Genomic DNA, 18,778 nt, shown 5'->3' with positions numbered 1-18,778 from the left:
CTCCTGTTGGTTTAAGTCTAAGCCTCACCTTTGGAGTCTGTAAAAACATCTAGAACGGGTCATGCATTTGGTGTGATCAGTCATGTGCGTCTTAGTGTGAACGAGTGCCTGGGCTCTTCCCTCGGAGAGGAGGTTTGGTGCAGAGGGTGGAGGGTGGGCCAGAGTGAGTGGCTGACGGGAGGCTTTGAGCCAAACCACCTGGGTTCAGATCTCTCCTCTATAAGACTCTGGGCCTCCTGGTCCGAGTCCTCGTGTGTAAGTTGGCGGGGACAGTATCTACCTTATTAGACTGAGATTTATGGTAAGCAATAGTACTACTATCCCGAGAGAGGAATCATAGACTATGGAAGCTCGGCAAATGGCAGGAAGGGCACTCTCCAAAGGGAGATTCATTCTGCAAAGAGGTGCTGAAGGCTGCCTGAACTCCGCTTCCCAGCCTCCTTTGCGGTTAGCTGTGGCCGTGCGGCTGGGGGGGTGGGGGGTGTCTGTCCCTCTGGTCCTCGTCCTCTTGCACAACCTTACACGGGCCGCCCCTCCCCCTGCCTGGGGGCTGCAGAGGGTCCTGAGACAGGGGATGGTGGAGGGGCGTCTGGGAGCAGCCCCTCACCTCCCAGCCTGTAGTTTACCATGCAGACAATAGGGCGTGCACTGGGGTGGTGGCTGAGCTTAGTTGCTCAGCTGCGTCTGACTCTCTGCGGCCCCCTCGCCTGCAGCCCGCCAGGCTGCTCTGTCCCCGGGATTCCCCAGGTAAGGACACTGGAGTGTCCTCCTCCGGGGGATCCTCCCAGATCAGGGCTGCTCCTGCTTTGGCAGGTGGATTCTTCACCACTGAGCCGCCCGGGAAGCCCACAATTGTGCAGCAGCCCCGATTCCCACAAACAGCTTCTGCGCCCAGTGCTGTGGGGCCCTTACCCTGCTCGAGGGCTCCTCCTGCGTTTTGAGGAGGGTGTGGGGACACCTGGAGTGGCGGTGGGCTCTGGCCCCTGCCAGCAAGAGACGGTTCCCTGAGTATGTTGACCATGACCTCTTCCTGGCTGGGATGAGACTTCGTGAGGGAGACTGAAGCTTTTTACACCATCCTGGTGACCCGGCTCAGAGGCGGGAGGCTGCCTGGGGTGCCCCTGGTACCCATCTGTGCTCTGGTCCTCTGCCCCGCCACGAACCACCCTGCACTCTGCTCCACCAGGAGGGGTTTAAGAGAATGAGACCAGCTCAATGTGTTTGCAAGGTTCCCTTGACAACCCAGGTTCCCCGCCTGAAGCAGGATGCTGAGGGTCTGACCTCGACCCTGGGCCTGACCTCGCCAGAGGTGGCCTCGAGGCTGAGGGCGGCTGCCCGCTTCCAGCTAGGCTGTTGGTGGCCCTCCTCTCTCCCCCGGGCCTGGTGGCAAGCAGCCCCTCTGCAGCAGACAAGCTGCTGGAGGGAAGAGACGGGGTCAGAGAGGTCACACCAGCCCCCAGGGACCCACGGGGGCAGTGCGAGAAGCTGATCGGTCCCTCCCTGGGGTCTTCGGTTCCCACGGCCATCATCCTGGGTCTCTGCAGGGCCGCCCCTGAGAGCAACAAGTGAGGTCGACTGCACTGGGCACCTGGGGAGGAAGCGAGGGCAAGAACTGGGGACTCACGCGGCCAAGGTCCTTCTGGATCGAACATTTGGCAGTTGTGTGATTAAAGCGTGGTGAGCTCCAGGCACGTAGCAGTGCGGAACGGTCTGCCTTTAGCTGGTCTTGCTCCTCAGTCTGAACAAGGCCACGCAGGGTTGAAAACTGGTAACTTCACTCTGGGAAGTGTATGTAAAATCCCACGGTGCGGGACTGCTTAGAAGTTGCCAGAACGTATGATTTCCCTTTAATCACAGCGAGACCTGCCTGTCGGCTGTCACTCCAGCATCTTGTGTGCAGCTGGGGGTTTCCTTCCCACATAACCCTACGCCCCTTCCAAATGGGCCTATCTGTAGGCGAACTTCTCCCGCAGAGAAAAGGCGGCTTTCCCCGAGCACTGGGGGAGGTGAGCGCAAGGGCTTGGGGAGGAAACATGTGCCCTCCCCTCCTACCATCAGGTCCCCTCTCTCCGAGGCTGTGTCTGTTCCTACAGCCAGTGAGGCCCCGAGGCTGCAGAGCTGCAGGCAATGGTGCCCCGTGGATGTGAGAGGCACAGAAGGGGTAAGTGGGCCGGATATCCGGCCAAGGAGGGGATTCAGATAGAACAGGTAGCTCAAGCTTCAAGATAAAGTGCAGCAGGCGGACCCAGAGGGGCCAGGATCTGCTGCTGTTGAGCGCAGGGGCCGGGGCTGGGCTGGGACTCGAGGGCAGCCTCTGACCTGCTCTCTGAAGCCCCGGGTGTCGAGGGGGCCTCGCTCCCGAGGCCCAGCTGAGGGGAGATGCCACTTCGCTCGGAGGCAGGGGGCAGCCTCTCCACTGCTTTCTGGTCAAGCTGACTCTGTGACTTGCTGCCAGGATGGACTTGGACTTGGTTGGGAAGGGGAAGGAGGCGCTGCCTGGGGTTGCAGGAAGGGGACAGGCTGATTGGGCCACTAGCCCTGTTCCCCAGGCTGGCCTGCGGTCAGTCCTACAAAGGGAGCCTTGGTTCTGCACTTCCTCAGCCCCCACCAGCAGGTGTCCCCCAGGTGGGGCCGGGATCCCCTAGTCCCCTGATGAAGGAATCCGTCTGGGTCAATAAAAGCCACCATCGTTTTGTTCTCCTGTCCAGTCCAAGTCCTACAAACACTCGCTTAGACACCCCATGGCCCGGGTTCTCTGGGAGCGGTGTTGAGAGGTGCCGTCTTCCGGATGGGGATGCACCAAGGGGATGGGAAGTGGAATCTGCCCTCATACGTCCAGGGGCCCCTCTGGATGTGGTACCCAGGACCAGCCACAGTGATGAGAATTCCTGGATGCCCACGCTTACCACCAGCTTTTACCAGGAGGCTTTGGAGTTTCAGGACTGCCTAGGTCACCTTTGGAGTTCCGAGCAGGGTAAGCGTTTACTAACCCAGCAACCATGTAACTGATGTATGATTTATTTCTCTGTTTCATATAAACTCATCATGTGTGTTTCTGAGGATGGCCACACACGAGTTCAGGGCAGCTCTATCCGCCAACATCTCCCTTGTGTGTTCCTGTGAGGCTGGAGGAGGCTGCAGGAATGCAGAAGTCTACTGCCAGCTTTCCAGCAGGACATGGTCTACTGCTAACTGAGAGAGACAGGGAGCAAGAGGCCAGGACGAAATTACATCCTGCTCGGACGCTACCTCCCGGCAGTCTCTGAGGGCACAAGTTAAGGCCAGCAAGAGGTAAGAAAGAGGAACGAAATGTGAGGAGTCCTCCTGTTTTATCAGGGAATTGACATGATAGCTGGATTTTCTTTCTGAGAACCATCTTAGGCTTCAGTACTGAGTCTCATTAACAAACATAAATTGAGGGTGAGTTGGACGAAAACCAGAGATGAAATATGCCTTTCCAGTCATGGACTTTATACTACCAACTTGGGTAATCCATCAAGTCATTAATTCTTAAATAAAAGACAGATGGATAAGAATAGAGGTACATCCCATTAAGCTCAACCCATGTGTTCAGGGAAGTCTTTAATGATGTTTTAAAAGATGGGGAACTTCTAGGGAGATGCTTCTAATGAGCATATTATCTACAAAGTTGCAGGCATTTGAATATCGCCCCCCAAACAATTAAGACGATGCATTCATGAAGAAGCTTTAAAACAGACAACCTGTAATACTTGATGTAGAAAAAGTTCCAGCTTCCACAATCCTTTATTAAATATTTGACAAGTTGCATCACGTCTTTACAATGACTTCATTTTGTCACATTACTCTTTTGTTAAGTCAGGAAAACAATCCACAATTTCTCTTTAGGTCTCTCAAGAAAAACGAAAAGCAAAAGGAATTTGTTCTTCAACAAAACGTTTTCTACGTGTATCAAATTCAACTATATTTTAAAGCTATTCTGATTGTGAAAATGAGCATTTAGCCAGACGATGTCTTTTAAAAAATTTCCAAGTTGTTTGGTTTTTAATCACCGTATCAAATAGTACTTGGCTTTTATCAGGAGGTGAGGTTATAATAAAAAGTTATGAAACATTGAGAATTCATTTGGAATGCTTGAAACTGTTCACCTTAAAAGTCACTGTTTTTTTCATGTTTCGTTTGATAATAGATGCTGAATTAAGAGATGACAGCATATTCTATCATCGTCTCCCTCGGGTTCTCTGAGAGTCAGAATTCTCAGGACACAGCTCGGAGAAAACGGCAGCAGGGACTAACCTCACTCCCTTTCAAAACCAGATTCCTCAAGGTAGGTGTAAACGCTACACAAATATATACAGGTATACTTGGACAGCAGATGTTGGTGTATATATTACACATAGTAGGGAAGGAGCAACAGTTACGCAAAGTTAACATGAAGGCAACCGTGACAATCCAGGTGAAATCAGTCTGAGGGAGATGGGCAAAGTGGTTTCTGTAGGAACGCAGATTCTGTCTGTGGACACAGGGTCATGGTCATGAGGCTTACGATGCACTGATACACGTCACGAAGGTAGCACACAGAGGCCTGTCACCAACGCCGTGAGACTCTACCGTCACTCGTACAAACACAAAACCGACGGACGAACAGACATGCGTCCTAAACATGCGTTGCTCTGCAGGTAACACCTTTAACGAAGGGGAGGGGTCTAAACGAGAGGTTTTCTTGGACGATTCTGTACCAACAGAAAGCTCTCCTTTCCTATAAAACATAAAAGCCCACATCCTAACGCTACAGCTTTGTCTCTGATGCGCTGAAAACACTCTGGGGACTGGGGCGGGGGTGTGTGAATGCAGATGTATATACACTGTTCGTTAAGGCTTTGATAAATTAAAAAAAAAAGAAAAGTGGTCCAAAGTGTATCACATTTTTCTTCCCAGTTTTAAAATCGAAAGTACAAAGTGGAGTTTATTAAGGATTATTTTAAAAAACACATCTTGGACCTAAAATTGGCAGTTTTGACTTACCAGGGTGTACCCCAAAGTCTGAATAAGACAGAGGTAGTGCAGGACCTCCTGGGGGCCGGAGGGGGGTCCCCTGCACGGCTTCGCCCCCTGCCGGCAGGGCAGGAGACGACACTGGGATCCGCCAGGGCTGCGGAGTCAGGGTAAGGAGGCAAGAGGGGCCCAGTGCATGGCTGGGCGAGGGCTTGACGACTGGTTAACCCAGGTGCTCTCTCTATGGATCCTGACATTTCAGAGGCGAGATACAAGACTTAGAAAACAGCGGAGTCGCGTGAGAAACAATTAGTAACTGTGAGGACAGTTAGTACTTGCGGCACACGAGCTCAGTTTTCAAGGGAGCCAGTTTGGACCTGGCAAGGTCACACGGCAATGGTCCATGCTGTCCATTGAATGGTGTGAGATGCAGAGAGTGGTTCAAATATTTTGTGAACCATCCTCAGAATCTGTCCCTGCATCATTATGTGGGAGGAACAAACCATGTCAGGTTGCTTGAAGCATTTGTCATATGGCCTTAGGGAGTATCAGGTGGGAGCTACCAAAGCGCCTTGGTAAGTAAAGGGATGTGTTTCAGGAGAAAGGAAAAGAGTGCTGAGACCCACGCCTCATCACTCCCTGTCGCAGAGGCGGCAGGTAGACGAGCAGACCCTGCCTGGAGCCAATCCCTACCGGGCAGGACTCCCCAAATTCACTGTTAGGCCGACAAGAGAGGGGGCTAGAAACATGCAGGACTTTTACAGGTGACTGGGTTAGCTGATGTTTAAAAACCTTTCAACCACATGCAATATGCAAATTCTGGAACTGACTTCTTAATCTCATGGCAAAATGGCCCATAATGGCTCTTTTCCAGGGGACTAGAGAAGCTGGATCCCGGTCATTTCTAGGAAGGCATCACTGTTAGAGTGATCTGGGGTGGCGATGCCATCCTCTGCCCCCAGGCCTGCTGAGCGGGGTGGACAGAGGCCTTTGCTCTGCCCGCTGTGCCTCTCCCTTGCCGCCGCCTGAGGCTACAGCGTGAAGGTGGCGGACAGCGGGCGTCAGGATGGAGAGAAAGCAGGGTACGTGGCCCTCTTAGACAAAGAGTGAAACGCTGAGAGTTGCTGAGAACTGGGGAAGCTTATTTGGATTCAAGGAAGCCAAAACCCCCAAACAAACTCTAAACCCAGCACTTTCGAGCTGTCACTGAAATCAGATAATAAGGGAGAGATGAACCAAACTGTCATTCACAATTACCGCCTTCCAAGTATTCACGGGGGTCTATTTCGGTAATTCTTATCTGTTCTTGGCACAGAAATGATCTTAGAATGGGTTTTCTTTCGTATTTTCAGTACTTTGCCTAATTTGCATTCAGTGAACATTCTGATTTAAGAATTTATGAAATGACAGAAGAATCCCAGTTCTTCGACAAGGATTGTTGGATTTCTTCCCTATAATTACACACTTACAAAATCCATCCCAGCACACTGCTCTCCCAGGCTTTGACATGAATCATAAAAAGGAAGCTGAGGGGCTAAGAGAAGAAGACACTTGTTACATCAATTGAAGGGAGAAAATCCCACCAAGAGGTAAAAATAATGAGCAATATGGTTTTTTTCCCCTAATTACTCAATACCTAGGTTTTCTGATCACTATTGGATTTTTAAAAATCAATGTGAGAAGGGAACCCTCGGCTCTGTAGAACTCCACCTTCTTTTAGATGCCAAGGGCTCTGTAGCCCCAACTCAACCTCAAACATTCGTGGTGTCCCACAAGCCACCCGGAAGATCCTAAATGGAGGCCCTGAAACCACAATTCTTTTGGTCTCATCTACGACTGGCAAGCAATATATCCAGTTTCCCTGGACAGCCGCCACAGGGTTTAGGACAACACAGGTTAAGAAGGACCGAAGGGTTTGCTAGACCCCCTCGCCCTGCCTCAGGCGTTCTCTCAAAACACAATTCTGCAACGAGGACTCAAGAGTGGCCAAGAACCTGAATCCTGCAGAACTCTCCACCCCCAGCAGGGTCAGCTGGAGAGCCAGATGTCAGGGCGTCAAATCAAGTCTCTCTGCCCTTTTAATCTAGCACGTGACGGACACAGCTTGGGCAGAACATGGTATGGAAGCATGCAACAGGTCATCGGGAACAAAACCCGGTTAGATTAAATGTCTAGTAATCTTTGCAGTGGAGTAGAAATCACAAAACGCTTGGTGAGGGCAGGTCTCTAGGCTCAGCTTTACAGCCAGGGTGTGGACACCAGCAGCCAGATTCACAACCGATAGATACTGCACCGGAAAGGCGTGTGCCGAGAGAAGAAATCACATTCAATGCTGATTAAAAAACAAAACCAAAACAAAGCCAGGTATGACCTCCATGTGGTACATAAAGTGCCTTCAGAACTGGTGCGGTTAGAACAGAAGCTGCGTGTTCAGCTGCCGTTGGCAAACACGCACCGTCGGGAGACCGCACAGGCCTGCTTTCCGCAGCTCCCCGTCACGCGGCGCCAAGTTTCATTCGAGTGTCTCTGCTACAGCAGCAAGGAGGGGAACACGAGGGGAGGACTGTGCAGCACCGGGAAGGGTTACGGAGCCTCTCTTACGAGAAGCGACAGTCCAACCCTGCCTCAAATGTCTCCAGCACACGCAGTTACGTCTAAGGAATAATGGCATGATTCCTTCAAGTCAACACAGATTTTGTCATGCTATGTTACAATTCTCTCAGTCTGCAGCTATTATGCTAAATTTGAACAACAAAAAAAATGTAATATCCAGTTTTCATTCTGAGCATGGAAAAAACTGTCATGATGCCTACTGTTAAGAGTATTTGTCTGCAGAAGGATTTTGGACAGAAGTCAGTCTTCCATAGCTAATCCGGTAGGGGGTAGGGCTTTCCAAGTACTTTAAAAATAAAAACATCACTGACATTAAACCTGATATGAAATTCAAATACAAAAAAAAAAAAATATGCTCACTTTTCCAAGTACATGAGACATCTTTAATTGTAGTGAAATAAGATCTGCAAATCGGTTTAAATCATTTTAAAAAGTAAACGTGAGTTGTAATACTATACCTGTAGAGTGATTAATTCCATTCGCTGTCATTATAAAGTATGGAAAATATTTATTAAGGGCTTGGCCTACAGAGGCACAACATAAATAGAATAAGTCCTCCTGAAATGTAATCAGTATACACATCAACCAGTTGGAAATTGGTGGTGGGAAATGCAGGAACGCGACCCGGGACGGGGCCTCCCTGTCGGCCGTGGGCAAGGCGGGGGCAGGGGCTCCGCTCCGGGACCCCTCGCCGCGCTGCTCTGCCAGCGTCTCTGCAGAGTCTGTCAGGCAAATGGAAAAGCGCGAGCAGGACTTGCTTGAAGAACAGCCGCCGCGAGGCAGGTGTGCCTAATCCACCCCCTCGAAGCCTTGGGCGTTTTCCACAGCCATGAGGAGCTTCTCTCGTAAATCTTCGAAGGTTTCATACGGAGGTAAGTCAAGGCGATTAAAGCTGCAAAAGTAACAACAAAGCAGAGGTAAACGCCAGCATTTCTGCCCGTGAGCTACACCCGGGCCTCCCCGATTTGGCTTAAGAGCACACTTGCTGTTTGAGCAAGAGGATTGATTGCAGAAGCCTCAGCACAAAAATCATAATCCAGTGATGACCTGCCCACACCGCACACCTGCAGGGGGTGAGAAAAGGATCTCGAATCGTTTGTGAAACCTCTCTACTACAGTTGGGCGTGGATCCTAGAAACCCATGCTGGGAAGGGACAAAGAACAGGCAAGGTAACTGGCGCACACGCCGAGGCTTCCAAACTGTGGAAACCCAAGGACTTTTCGCAGCAGGACAAACAGAGGCTGTCTGATGCTCTCCCCCATCTGACGCTATTTTAGGAAGTCAGTGCTTCTGCACGCAGCGCCTGTTCTCAGCACAGCCCCTTTGAGCAGGTCATGTTTCCCTGTTTTGCAGATGCGGGCCCTGCAGCCGGGCGGCAGGTGGCCATGTCCCAGCCTCAGCCCTGACAGCACCACAGACCTGAGCTGGAACCCAGGCCCCCGCAGCTCTGGGGCCCCGACGCGGAGCGGCCCTCAACCCAGAGTCAGGCAAGTCACTGGCGTGTGGCGTGAAGAGCTGCCTTTACACAAAGCCCCTACACAGCTGGAGGCCTTGGCTGGGGAGGTACAAGTCACCCTGGTGACAGTGAGACCTCCAGACACACGTGGCCTCTGTGAGCAACGATCACACGTGTTCACAGGATTGAGTTCAAATCCTGTCTCCGCCACCTGCAGCTGTGTGACCGCAGGTGAGACACTTCCCTCTGTTGGCTCTTCTGTGAAATGGGGAGACTGCTGCAGGATCAGGTGCTGAGAGGGTCCAATCACACATATAAAGGGGCCTGGCACACAGCGAGCGCCCACGGGCAGCCGCCACTTCACCACTCACTCACTGGTCCCTGCCCCCGCCACACCCCAGGCACAAGGACCTGGAGCCCCACAGACCAGGGAGGCGGGCTGCTGGCAGGCCTCTGTTGTGACGATGGCCACACATGTGTGTGGCTTGTCTCGCGTGTGTACGTGCGCGTGCACACACACGTGCACGCCTGAGCTCGTTGTGCTTTCGTAACTAACATTCGTGGAGCATTCGCCCCGCCCCAGCACTATGAGTGGTGAGCGAGCGCAAGCTGCTCAGCTGTGTCTGACTCTCTGTGACCCCACGGACTATACAGTCCATGGGATTCTCCAGGCCAGAATACTGGAGTGGGTTGCCTTTCCCTTCTCCAGGAGATCTTCCCAACCCAGGGATCAAACCCAGGTCTCCTGCATTGCAGGTGGATGCGGATTCTTTACCAGCTGAGCCACCAGGGAAGCCCAAGAGCACTGGAGTGGGTAGCCTATCCCTTCTCCAGCGGATCTTCCCCGCCCAGGAACTGAACCTGGGTCTCCTGTGTTGCAGGTGGAGCCACCAGGGTGCTATTCCTTGATTACCTCAGCGAATCCTAGCATCCACCTGTAAGGCAGGTGATGCTGGATCCCTACTTATAGAGGAATCCAAGGCACAGAGAGGTTAGGGAACTTGCCCAAAACCACCCAGTAAGTGGCAGAGCCCAGATTCAGCCCCAAGCTGGCTCCAAGGCCCGGAGACCGTCGGGCTGCCTCAGCGTCTAGAAGTGTGCACGCTCGGCACTGGCATAGGTTTCCGAGGATGAGCAGAGCATCTTCCTGTGTTTTAAAGCCAATGATTGTCAGCAGCAGTAAGACCTGGGCACATGAGCAGGGTGGGCCCTTTAACAACTGCTGAGTGTCTGATAAAGACACACTGAGCTCTGAGATTTTTTAACATCAAAATACACAGCAGAGCAGAACACTGTGCTTCTCAAACCAGAGTTCTCAAAAACTCAGGAATCCTGAAGGATTAAGACGAAAAGAAGTTTTCACTGTTTGGTTTTCACCATGGTAACAACCTCAAGTGTCATTTCACCAGCGACAAAGACTGAACCCCACTCTGCAGCTACACTTAAAAAAGCCTTTTCCCAGGAGGTGGCTGTTGTCTTGATTTTAAGCTGGTATTTCACAGTCCAGGGCCTGCAATCCTGAGGGACTTCAAGAGTCTGTGGCCATTTTAAAGAAGGTCCATAGATTATTCAAGCTTGAGAAATACTGGAATGATGGCGGGGGTGGAGAGAGAAGCAAGTTGGGGAGTGTGAAGAGCTGAGGTTTGGGATGTTGTCAGCTCTCGGGGTGTCAGTTCCTCCACTGCTAAGAGGGGACTCACAGGACCCACCTCTTAGAACCGCTGTGACCATGACACAGGTTAGCACAGGCAGCGCTTGTTAGGGCGACGCCTGGGACACAGGAAGTGCTTGCGTTACCATTCCTTCTCATGTCAGGAGACACGGGTCTGGCTCTGGCCTGCCACCAACCAGCTGCGTGACCTTCTTATCCTCAGGGGGTAAGCCTTGTTGTGTGGAAGATGTGTGGGCTGAAGGAGATTATTTTTAGGTGGGTCTGTGCTGCTTAGTAAAGAGGAATTTTAAATCCATGAGCAGTGACCTTTGATAGAACAAAGGAATGAAGCCGCTTCATGCTAGACACTCCACAATCATATGCGGAAGAACCAGCTCCGCTAAGCCCTCGCTCTCCTAGGAAATCAGATTTTAATCTTGAAGCTTCATTGTGTATTTTATATTTTCATCAAACACGGAAGAGCTTAAACACACATATGGCTAGATTTTATTTAGCCACATCTATGGTCGTCGTGGGGAAGTTTGTTCACAGCGAACCAAGAATGAAGCATGGTCGTTGTGTTTCTATGTTTCAGCAGAAGCCGGGGCTGGATGGGAGGAGAGCCACAGCAGAGAAAAAAGAGGAAATCCCACGCTGCCAGCCCTGGGTCGTCAGCGGATCTAGTGCCCTCCTCGGGGCCTGGGGAGAGTGGCCCTGGGAGAAGGCCCCGGACGCTCTCCTCCTGGGATACTCGACGAGCAGTGGGGCTGCCTTCCTCCTGGGGTTGGCCTCTGTCCTTCCAGAAGATGAGCAGTGATTCTGAACCCTGCCTGTCCTTGCCAACCACCCGGGTGGCTCTGCAATCCCACGGCCCTGGTCATACCAGACCAACTGGGTCCAAACCTCCGTGAGTGGGACCCCAGGGCCAGTGTTTGTATTAAATGCTTTCTGGGGGGTTCCAATGTCCAGCCAAGGTCGAGAGACACCGAGTCAGGGCTTGTCTGGGCGGCCCTGTGTTTCAGTGGCAGCTCAGCACGCGGGCTCAGAGGCAGAAGCAGCGCTCAACGGCAAGATGTCTGCCTGTGGGTCAACAGTAGGATGTGGGACGAGCGCTCAATTACTTGGTTGTCTTCAAAGAGTCTGGAAAGAAAGGGAACCATATTCCCGTGGCAGCAGCTTAACTGTAGCTGTCAGGGTGGAGATTCTAATTCGGGCAGACCTGACTTCAAGTTCTGAGATTCGGGAGCCTGTGAATTCAGACCACAAGATTCCCAAGAACCCACAGGGACACTGCTGTCTAGGTGCAGGGCCTGCCCCACACGAGATGGCTGCGCCCAGTGACGCCGCTGTGACTCCTCTTTGGGAGCTCGGTCCCCATCCCGACCATCCTGGGGCTCAGCTCGGCGCTGGCAGCCTTTCAGAGGAAGGCTACTAAGCCCAGAAAACCACACTGCATTCTGAAACTGGAATAAAAGCTCCAAAAGGCCAAAACATTGTCCCCCCGAGAATAAAGGCAGACGGTCAGGGACACCGACTGCTCCGGTGATCGGGCAGTTTTAGCAAGACTCAGCCTACTCTTCTGGCACCGACGGGCAGGGACCACATCCATTCTGCTCAGAGTTCTCGGAATGGTACAAACGGCGGGGAAAATGTGCTTTCTGGCAAGGCGACGGAATCGAAGAGAAGCAATAAAACCTTGCACAGCCCATTTCCTACAAATGCACCTGAATGAGACCTTCCTCTGAGCTGTTCCGGGCAGTGCGGGATGGCCCAGCGACTCTGGCAGCCTAAGCTTCTCGTGGGGAAGGAGGCTGGGGGGCTGACCATCCACAGGACCCCCTCCACCTGCTTTCTATGAATAAGAAACCAAAGCCTCCATGGGGGAAACCAACCCGGGGGACCTAGGAGCCAGACTGAAAGCTCCTGAGGTCCTCTCTGTGGGTCTCAGGAAAGTCCTCGGGGGTCCCAGAGACCCTCCTCCTCTCCCCCTGTCCCCTGGAGGCCTTCTGAGCGCCACTGTGCTAAGCCTCCCTGGGCAGGAGTCCTTGGCCGGACCTGTGACCCCCACCTCCCCGTCACAATCACATTACTAAATCCCGGAGACTCATGGGTTCTGGATAGCCATGGAAAGTCTTTTAAAGACCCTGTTGCTCCAAGAAATCTCATTCATGGTTCTAAACCGATTCAAGGCTGGAGTAGGAACTCAGCGGCTCAGGGGCTGGGTGTCGTCACAGCCACATGGGGAGATGATGCAGTGAAGTCTCTGCTGCCCAGAATATTTAAGGAAAGAGGGGGACCAGAGGAGGAGCGCCCCAGGGGAAGCAGGAAGGGGGGATTTAACCCTTCATTGTCAAACAGACTGGTCCTTTCAGCTCCTGGTTGAACTCCATCAGCACCAGTATGATTACACTTTGACCCGCATCACTGACATTTCCCACTCTAAATGCTCAATGGGCGGGGAGCACGGCATGTGACCCTCTCACCCAGTATTATCCACGGCTAAGCTTTGAAAAACAAGTCTGTCTGTCGACAGCTGGGTGGTTTTCCGTCACTCACCACGTGTGAGCTCTGGGCAGTTTTTCAGGACTTCCCCATTGCTCTATTGTAAACAGCTGAGGACCATTGGAACCTGGACAAAAGAAAGAGAAAACAAAGTGCTGAGTGCTCAAGGCCGCGGAGCGAGACAAGGAGGGGCTGAAGGAAAGAAGGGGAGGGGCGGGCAAGGCGTGCCTGGGGGAGCCCGGGACCCGCTCTGCAGCTGTGACGTCACAGTGTGTAAAAGAGGGGCAGCCACGGTTCTGCACCACCTCAGACCTCAACTCACGTCACCATCAGGACGGAACTGCGCCAAGCTGAACAGAGCAGACACGACAACATATGGACGGGAGGAAGCTACAGCCTTTCAGCCCAGCCCTGCAAGCTTAAATTTAAAACTACTTCTGGGCAGGGGGCCGGTGGGGACATGAAATATCATGACCTTTAATATGCAGAGCAGAAAGTGATTTTTTTAATCTACAGGAAGCACTGAAGAATTCTGCCTTGTGGAGGGGTGCAGTAAGTTTAATGTTCAGCTTACAACGACATGGATGATTCTGCAAAATCTAGTTGTTTTGGAAGATATACCAAAAAAACAAAACAAAAGAAAGAGAAGACCAAACTTATGGTTCTCTGTACAAAAAGTAAAAACAGTCCCCTGCTTTTATACAGAGGTAACTACACAAACAGAGGATGAGATGGCTGGATGGCATCACTGACCAAGGACATGAGTTTGGATGAACTCCAGGAGTTGGTGATGGACAGGGAGGCCTGGTGTGCTGCGGTCCATGGGGTCGCAGAGTCGGACGCGACTGAGCGACCACAGCAACACAAACAGCTGAGGATACAGCATGCGGCCGCACCCTTCATGTGGAGTGTCTATGGGTCCAGGCAAAACCCACTCGGCTAGAGGCCTGGGGGAAGTCTTCTGGAGCCACAGCTGATACCCGGTAAACACTCAAGGGGTGAGGGGAGGGCAAGACCCCTGGTATCCTGCTCACCATAAAGCTCGGCAAATCCATTCATAGGTACTCGGGACGTCCCTGTGACAAACTGCAGTAACCGGATGCGCCTCTCGGCGTCCATCAGCAGCACAGCCTGCGGACGGGGCGGGGGCGGAGGTCAACACGCGCCACCGGACGTGCAGCGCGGACCGGCAAACCTTCATCCTGCGTGCTCTGCGGCGGAAGTCCTAGACGGTCTTCCACCCGGACGGGGTAAGGCCGGGAAGCATTTTTTTTTTAATGGCCACAACACGGGCTTCTAATATCAGAGACCGAGGGATCACAATGTCCCTTTCTTCATGTGCCCATTGGTCAAAAATAAGTGGTTAAAAAAAAGGCGAACTCGTCGATGGCACTGAGCTCATGTTTCTGTGAGGCTTGCCGGTCCTCTCAAGCCAATCAAAAACACACATGGTCCTCTCGAGCCATTAGGAAACACACACAGTTTGAAAAGTGTCAGCTTCAGGGGAACCCAGGTTATGAGGCAGGATATCTGACTGTAGAGAAATTCTCTAAAGATAACATTTTAGAAAAAGAAAAACGGAAGCCAGGCTAGGCCTCTGAAATAACCGGTGTATCTTACTTATCTGAATTATTCTAAGAATCTAGTTGGCTTCGCTAGTAAAGTCACTTGAACTGATATTAAAAAAAAAAAAAAAAATCCAAAATCAAAGCTGAGTGAGACCTGGACTAAGATTTTAGGATTTGATGATTCTGCTTTCTTCCTTTTCTCTCTACTTATCTGCCGCACTTGAAATCTTATTAGTAACAGATATTTAGAAATTAAGATAATTCAAATAGATTTCTCATTTCTATAAGTAAATAACCAGTGCCTCCCCCCCACCCCTGGAATTGTTCTTTCCAAGTCAGTTTACACTCTCTTCAGACCTGCTCACTATTTCACTTCTCTCCTAAAATGAACAGGATTTTAGAGAGTAAAATCACTGGCCTTTAGAGAGTAAATCAGATTTCATTCGCATCTCTGATTGAAAGATGTAAAGATCAAAATGGTTGTTGGAATTCACAAAAACAGTTGAGAAAATGTTTTTTTAAACCAAAATGGCATCTTGGAAAAGCCAGCCCCAAAGCATGTATTTGTCCCGAGAAGCCTTTCGCTCTTATCCACACTCTGGAGGACTCGTTCCAGTTCTCGAATCCAGCTGTCTGCTTTTTAGGGTCACCCTACTCACCGGTTTCCTCAGACAAAAGCACCTGAGTAGGTGGCCTAGGAAGACAGCGTGGCTTTCTCAGGACCAGTGAGGACAGGCATCCACCACGGCCACAGAGAGCAGCGGGAAGGGCTCCGTCTGGCTCAGCAGGCCTCTTCCCTCCCCAGCAGGCCGCGGAGCCCCAAACCCAGCGGCGGACCTCGGAAGGCAGCACAGGCCCCGGGCCCCGGGCTTACCTTCCAGAACCACTGGATCACGGGGTGGTTCGGGCAGTAGCCATTCTTGTAAATAGAATGTTGTCGCCAGTCGTTCACATCCACATCGCCAAGGCCGCACATCAGCAACTGGAGGAGACAGACCAGAGGTGAACAGGGTGTATCGTGAAAGCTGAAGAAATACACATGGAGAAAAGGCCTTCTCTCAATGCCAGCATTGCGTCCCGTACAGAGCCAGACGATCCAGTGAACTGTAAGAACAACTGAAGGGGAACACGTGTGCCACACTCTACCTGCCGCCTCGGGTCAGAGATGGAGAGGTAACGAGGGGCCCTGATTCCAATGCCTGGACGGACCACCACGTCTCATACTGGAAATGAAAAGTCCAAACTGATCGCCCTCCTGGCCTCTCTGATCTCAGCTCAGTGCTCACGGATTTGATTATGCTCTGTTTACATCTGCTCGTGACGCTGGCTGGCTGCTCTTCTGAGAGGTTATCTGTCTCAGCATGTGAAAATACCTCTCCACCCACAACAGAATTTGTACTTTATGATAGCAAGAACGTGTCTTCCCCAGACGGATCCACCAGCTCAGGGCATCACCTCACCTCCTGGCGAGCAGACCTGTCCTGAGGCTGTGATTGCTTCTCTGCCTCACCGGGCCTGGGCCCACTTTCCTTACTACCTAACCCTCTGCTTCCCAGGTGGCTCAGCAGTAAAGAATCCGCCTGCCAACCTGGAGACATGGGTTCAATACCTGGGTCGGGAAGATCCTGGAGAGAAGGAAATGACTACCCACTCCAGTATTCTTGCCTGGATTCCATGGACAGAGGAGCCTCGCAGTCTATAGTCTATGGGGTTGCAAAGAGTCGGATATGACTTAGCAACTAAACCACCATCACCAACCCTCTGCAGGGCAGTTTCCTGTGGACAGATGAGTGATATTCCCACAGAGGCACCAGCATAAAATGGAAAAACAACTAAACCAGAGGCCTGAAAGGTGGGCTCGTAGGCCTGAATGTGCTCAGAACCTGCTGGATAAACCTGTGAGGTCATTAGCCTCTCCCGGCCTCAGTTTCCCCACCTTTCAAACGAAGGGCTTCCTCGACATGCTTTCTATGACATCATCTACCCACACATTTCCATTTGAAGGTAGGAGAACGGAAAGCCAGTCCCCAGGAGCCGCTTCACTGGACGAGAGCCCCTGAGTCCCGTCAGCAGCCTCTGCACAGACACAGCCTGCCTTGTCCTGCTTCCCTTGACACAAAGGTGAAGAGGTCCCTCTGCTCTGCAGACGCTCTGCTCTCTACATCACTCCAAGAAGCTGGCACAACCTGTTATGAAGCTATCTCCTGCTACCACCACCTTGCTGCTTTCTGGTGTGCTTCCTCCCTCAACACGACCCCTTCAAGTTCACGGCGACCTCTGCTCTAGGAGCCCTCATAGACGCTCAGGCTCACCTCTGGGCCGAGCCCCCCTCAGCTGTCATGGTGGGTGTGCAGAAAACCCGAGTCCTCAGCTGGCCCCCACCCGGGGAGCAGGGTGGTGACCCCTCCCCTGGCTGCTGCCACCCCAGCTCTACCGGAAGCAGCAGTTTCCCCGCCAAGCCAGGCCCGGCGGTGAACCAGCTCAGCGCGGCAGGCCTCTGTCTGCCGCATCCCGGACCTGCCCTCTCCCAGGAAGGAACACACAGGTGACGGCTGCTGTTCCCTGCTCCCCAGTCGGCAAACAGGCCCCAGAGAGACCTGTGCTAGAACTGACCTAAGCTTACCCGCTAGGACACTGCGGATGAGAGAATATTACAATGTCAGCAGTGAAGCAACTTAAATAAAATCTCCTTTATGTAAAATGTTTACAAACCTCCAGTTCATTTTCATCAAAGATTTTAATCAAATCAATAGGGAGCAGTTCCGTGAATCCCTGAAAGAAAAAATAAATCACTCTCAATACCTTTCTCTCTGAAAGAGACAAATTTTACAGGGCCAACCAGCTTTGTGTGGTTGGCTAGGAAAAAACACATTGTTCCCTGAAGATTTATAGCTCTCAGTGACAGTACTCAGTGATTTTAGTTCCGATAAAAACAGCATAATCACAATATAAAAGATTTAAAGAGTGGCAGACTCCAGAGGATTCAGGTACTTGAGTAATTCCTGAAACACTATGAAAATACGAGTTGCTGTAGGCAGGGGCGGATTCCAAAAGCCATTTATGACACACTGCTGGGAGTCAGGGCGCCCTCAGACACAGGCCACAGGCGTGCAAGTGGACCGCTTACAAATAAGGTACCAAAGGCGGAGATGAAACCCCAGAGGCGCCGTGTGATCAGCAGAGAGGAGACAGGGAGTACAGAGAACCAGCCCAGTTCCCAGCTTAGTTGGTTAGTTATCACTAACTGATGGCTCAGACGGTAAAGAATCCACCTGCAATGCAGATGTGGGTTTGATTCCTGGGTCAGTAAGATCCCCTGGAGGAGCAAATGGCAACCCACTCCAGTATTCTTGCCTGGAGAATCCCATGGACAGAGGAGCCTAGCGGGTTACAGTCCATGGGGTTGCAAAGAGTCAGACACGACTCGGCGACTAGCACTTTCACTAACTACTGCACTGATCCAGGATGGAGGCTGCGCGCTGCTGGCCCATTTCTCCAAGTGAGATCACCTGGAGCGAGGCCAGCTGGGTTTCTTGTGTAAATAAGGTATGAAACCTGCGGTTCTCAAGTGCGTTCAATTCACGTTATACCCAAGGTCCCAGAATTTTTCCGAGTGCCCTGCCTGCTGCTGCTGCTGCTGTTGTAGGTCACGTCAGTCGTGTCTGACTCTGTGTGACTCCATAGACGGCAGCCCACCTGCCTGGGCTGGTGCTTAATTCACCGTGAGCAGGTAAGCAGGTGAGGGATGAGCTTGAGAGCATCAGCCAACGAGAACCCGGCATCGGTTCAGTGAGAACAGAAGCCTGGAGTGGACACCTGGGGTTCGTTCTCTTTAAGTAACTGGAGCAACTATTAGGACTTAAAAAGAAACTGCACTTTGGGTCACAGTGAGCCATTTAAAGAAATGACGGACCCTGTTCTCTGTGACGGGCCTCTCCTCAGGGGCCTTGTGGCATCACTGACGTTAACTACCCGGGTCTGAGAAGTAGCCGCTTCACACTTTAATAGGGTGA

At 51.8% G+C, this 18,778-nt stretch overlaps 1 protein-coding gene across 12 annotated transcripts in view; it reads right to left on the bottom strand.

The window, feature by feature from the left end:
* Positions 1-7,947: 7,947 nt before the first annotated feature.
* Positions 7,948-18,778, bottom strand: part of NEDD4L (NEDD4 like E3 ubiquitin protein ligase) — a 379,737-nt gene continuing 368,906 nt past the window's right edge. For all 12 annotated transcript variants that reach the window (XM_055559372.1, XM_055559373.1, XM_055559374.1 and 9 more), the window contains 5 exons: positions 17,478-17,537; positions 15,640-15,747; positions 14,232-14,328; positions 13,252-13,324; positions 7,948-8,479 (listed from right to left, as the gene is read on the bottom strand). In XM_055559372.1, the coding sequence (XP_055415347.1) occupies positions 8,377-8,479; positions 13,252-13,324; positions 14,232-14,328; positions 15,640-15,747; positions 17,478-17,537 (441 nt within the window). In that variant the 3' untranslated portion in view covers positions 7,948-8,376. The remainder of the gene's footprint in view (positions 8,480-13,251; positions 13,325-14,231; positions 14,329-15,639; positions 15,748-17,477; positions 17,538-18,778) is intronic.

The sequence above is a fragment of the Bubalus kerabau genome, chromosome 21, assembly GCF_029407905.1.
Source record: "Bubalus kerabau isolate K-KA32 ecotype Philippines breed swamp buffalo chromosome 21, PCC_UOA_SB_1v2, whole genome shotgun sequence".
Lineage (NCBI taxonomy): Eukaryota > Metazoa > Chordata > Mammalia > Artiodactyla > Bovidae > Bubalus > Bubalus kerabau.
This window is presented reverse-complemented; position numbering and strand designations above follow the sequence as displayed.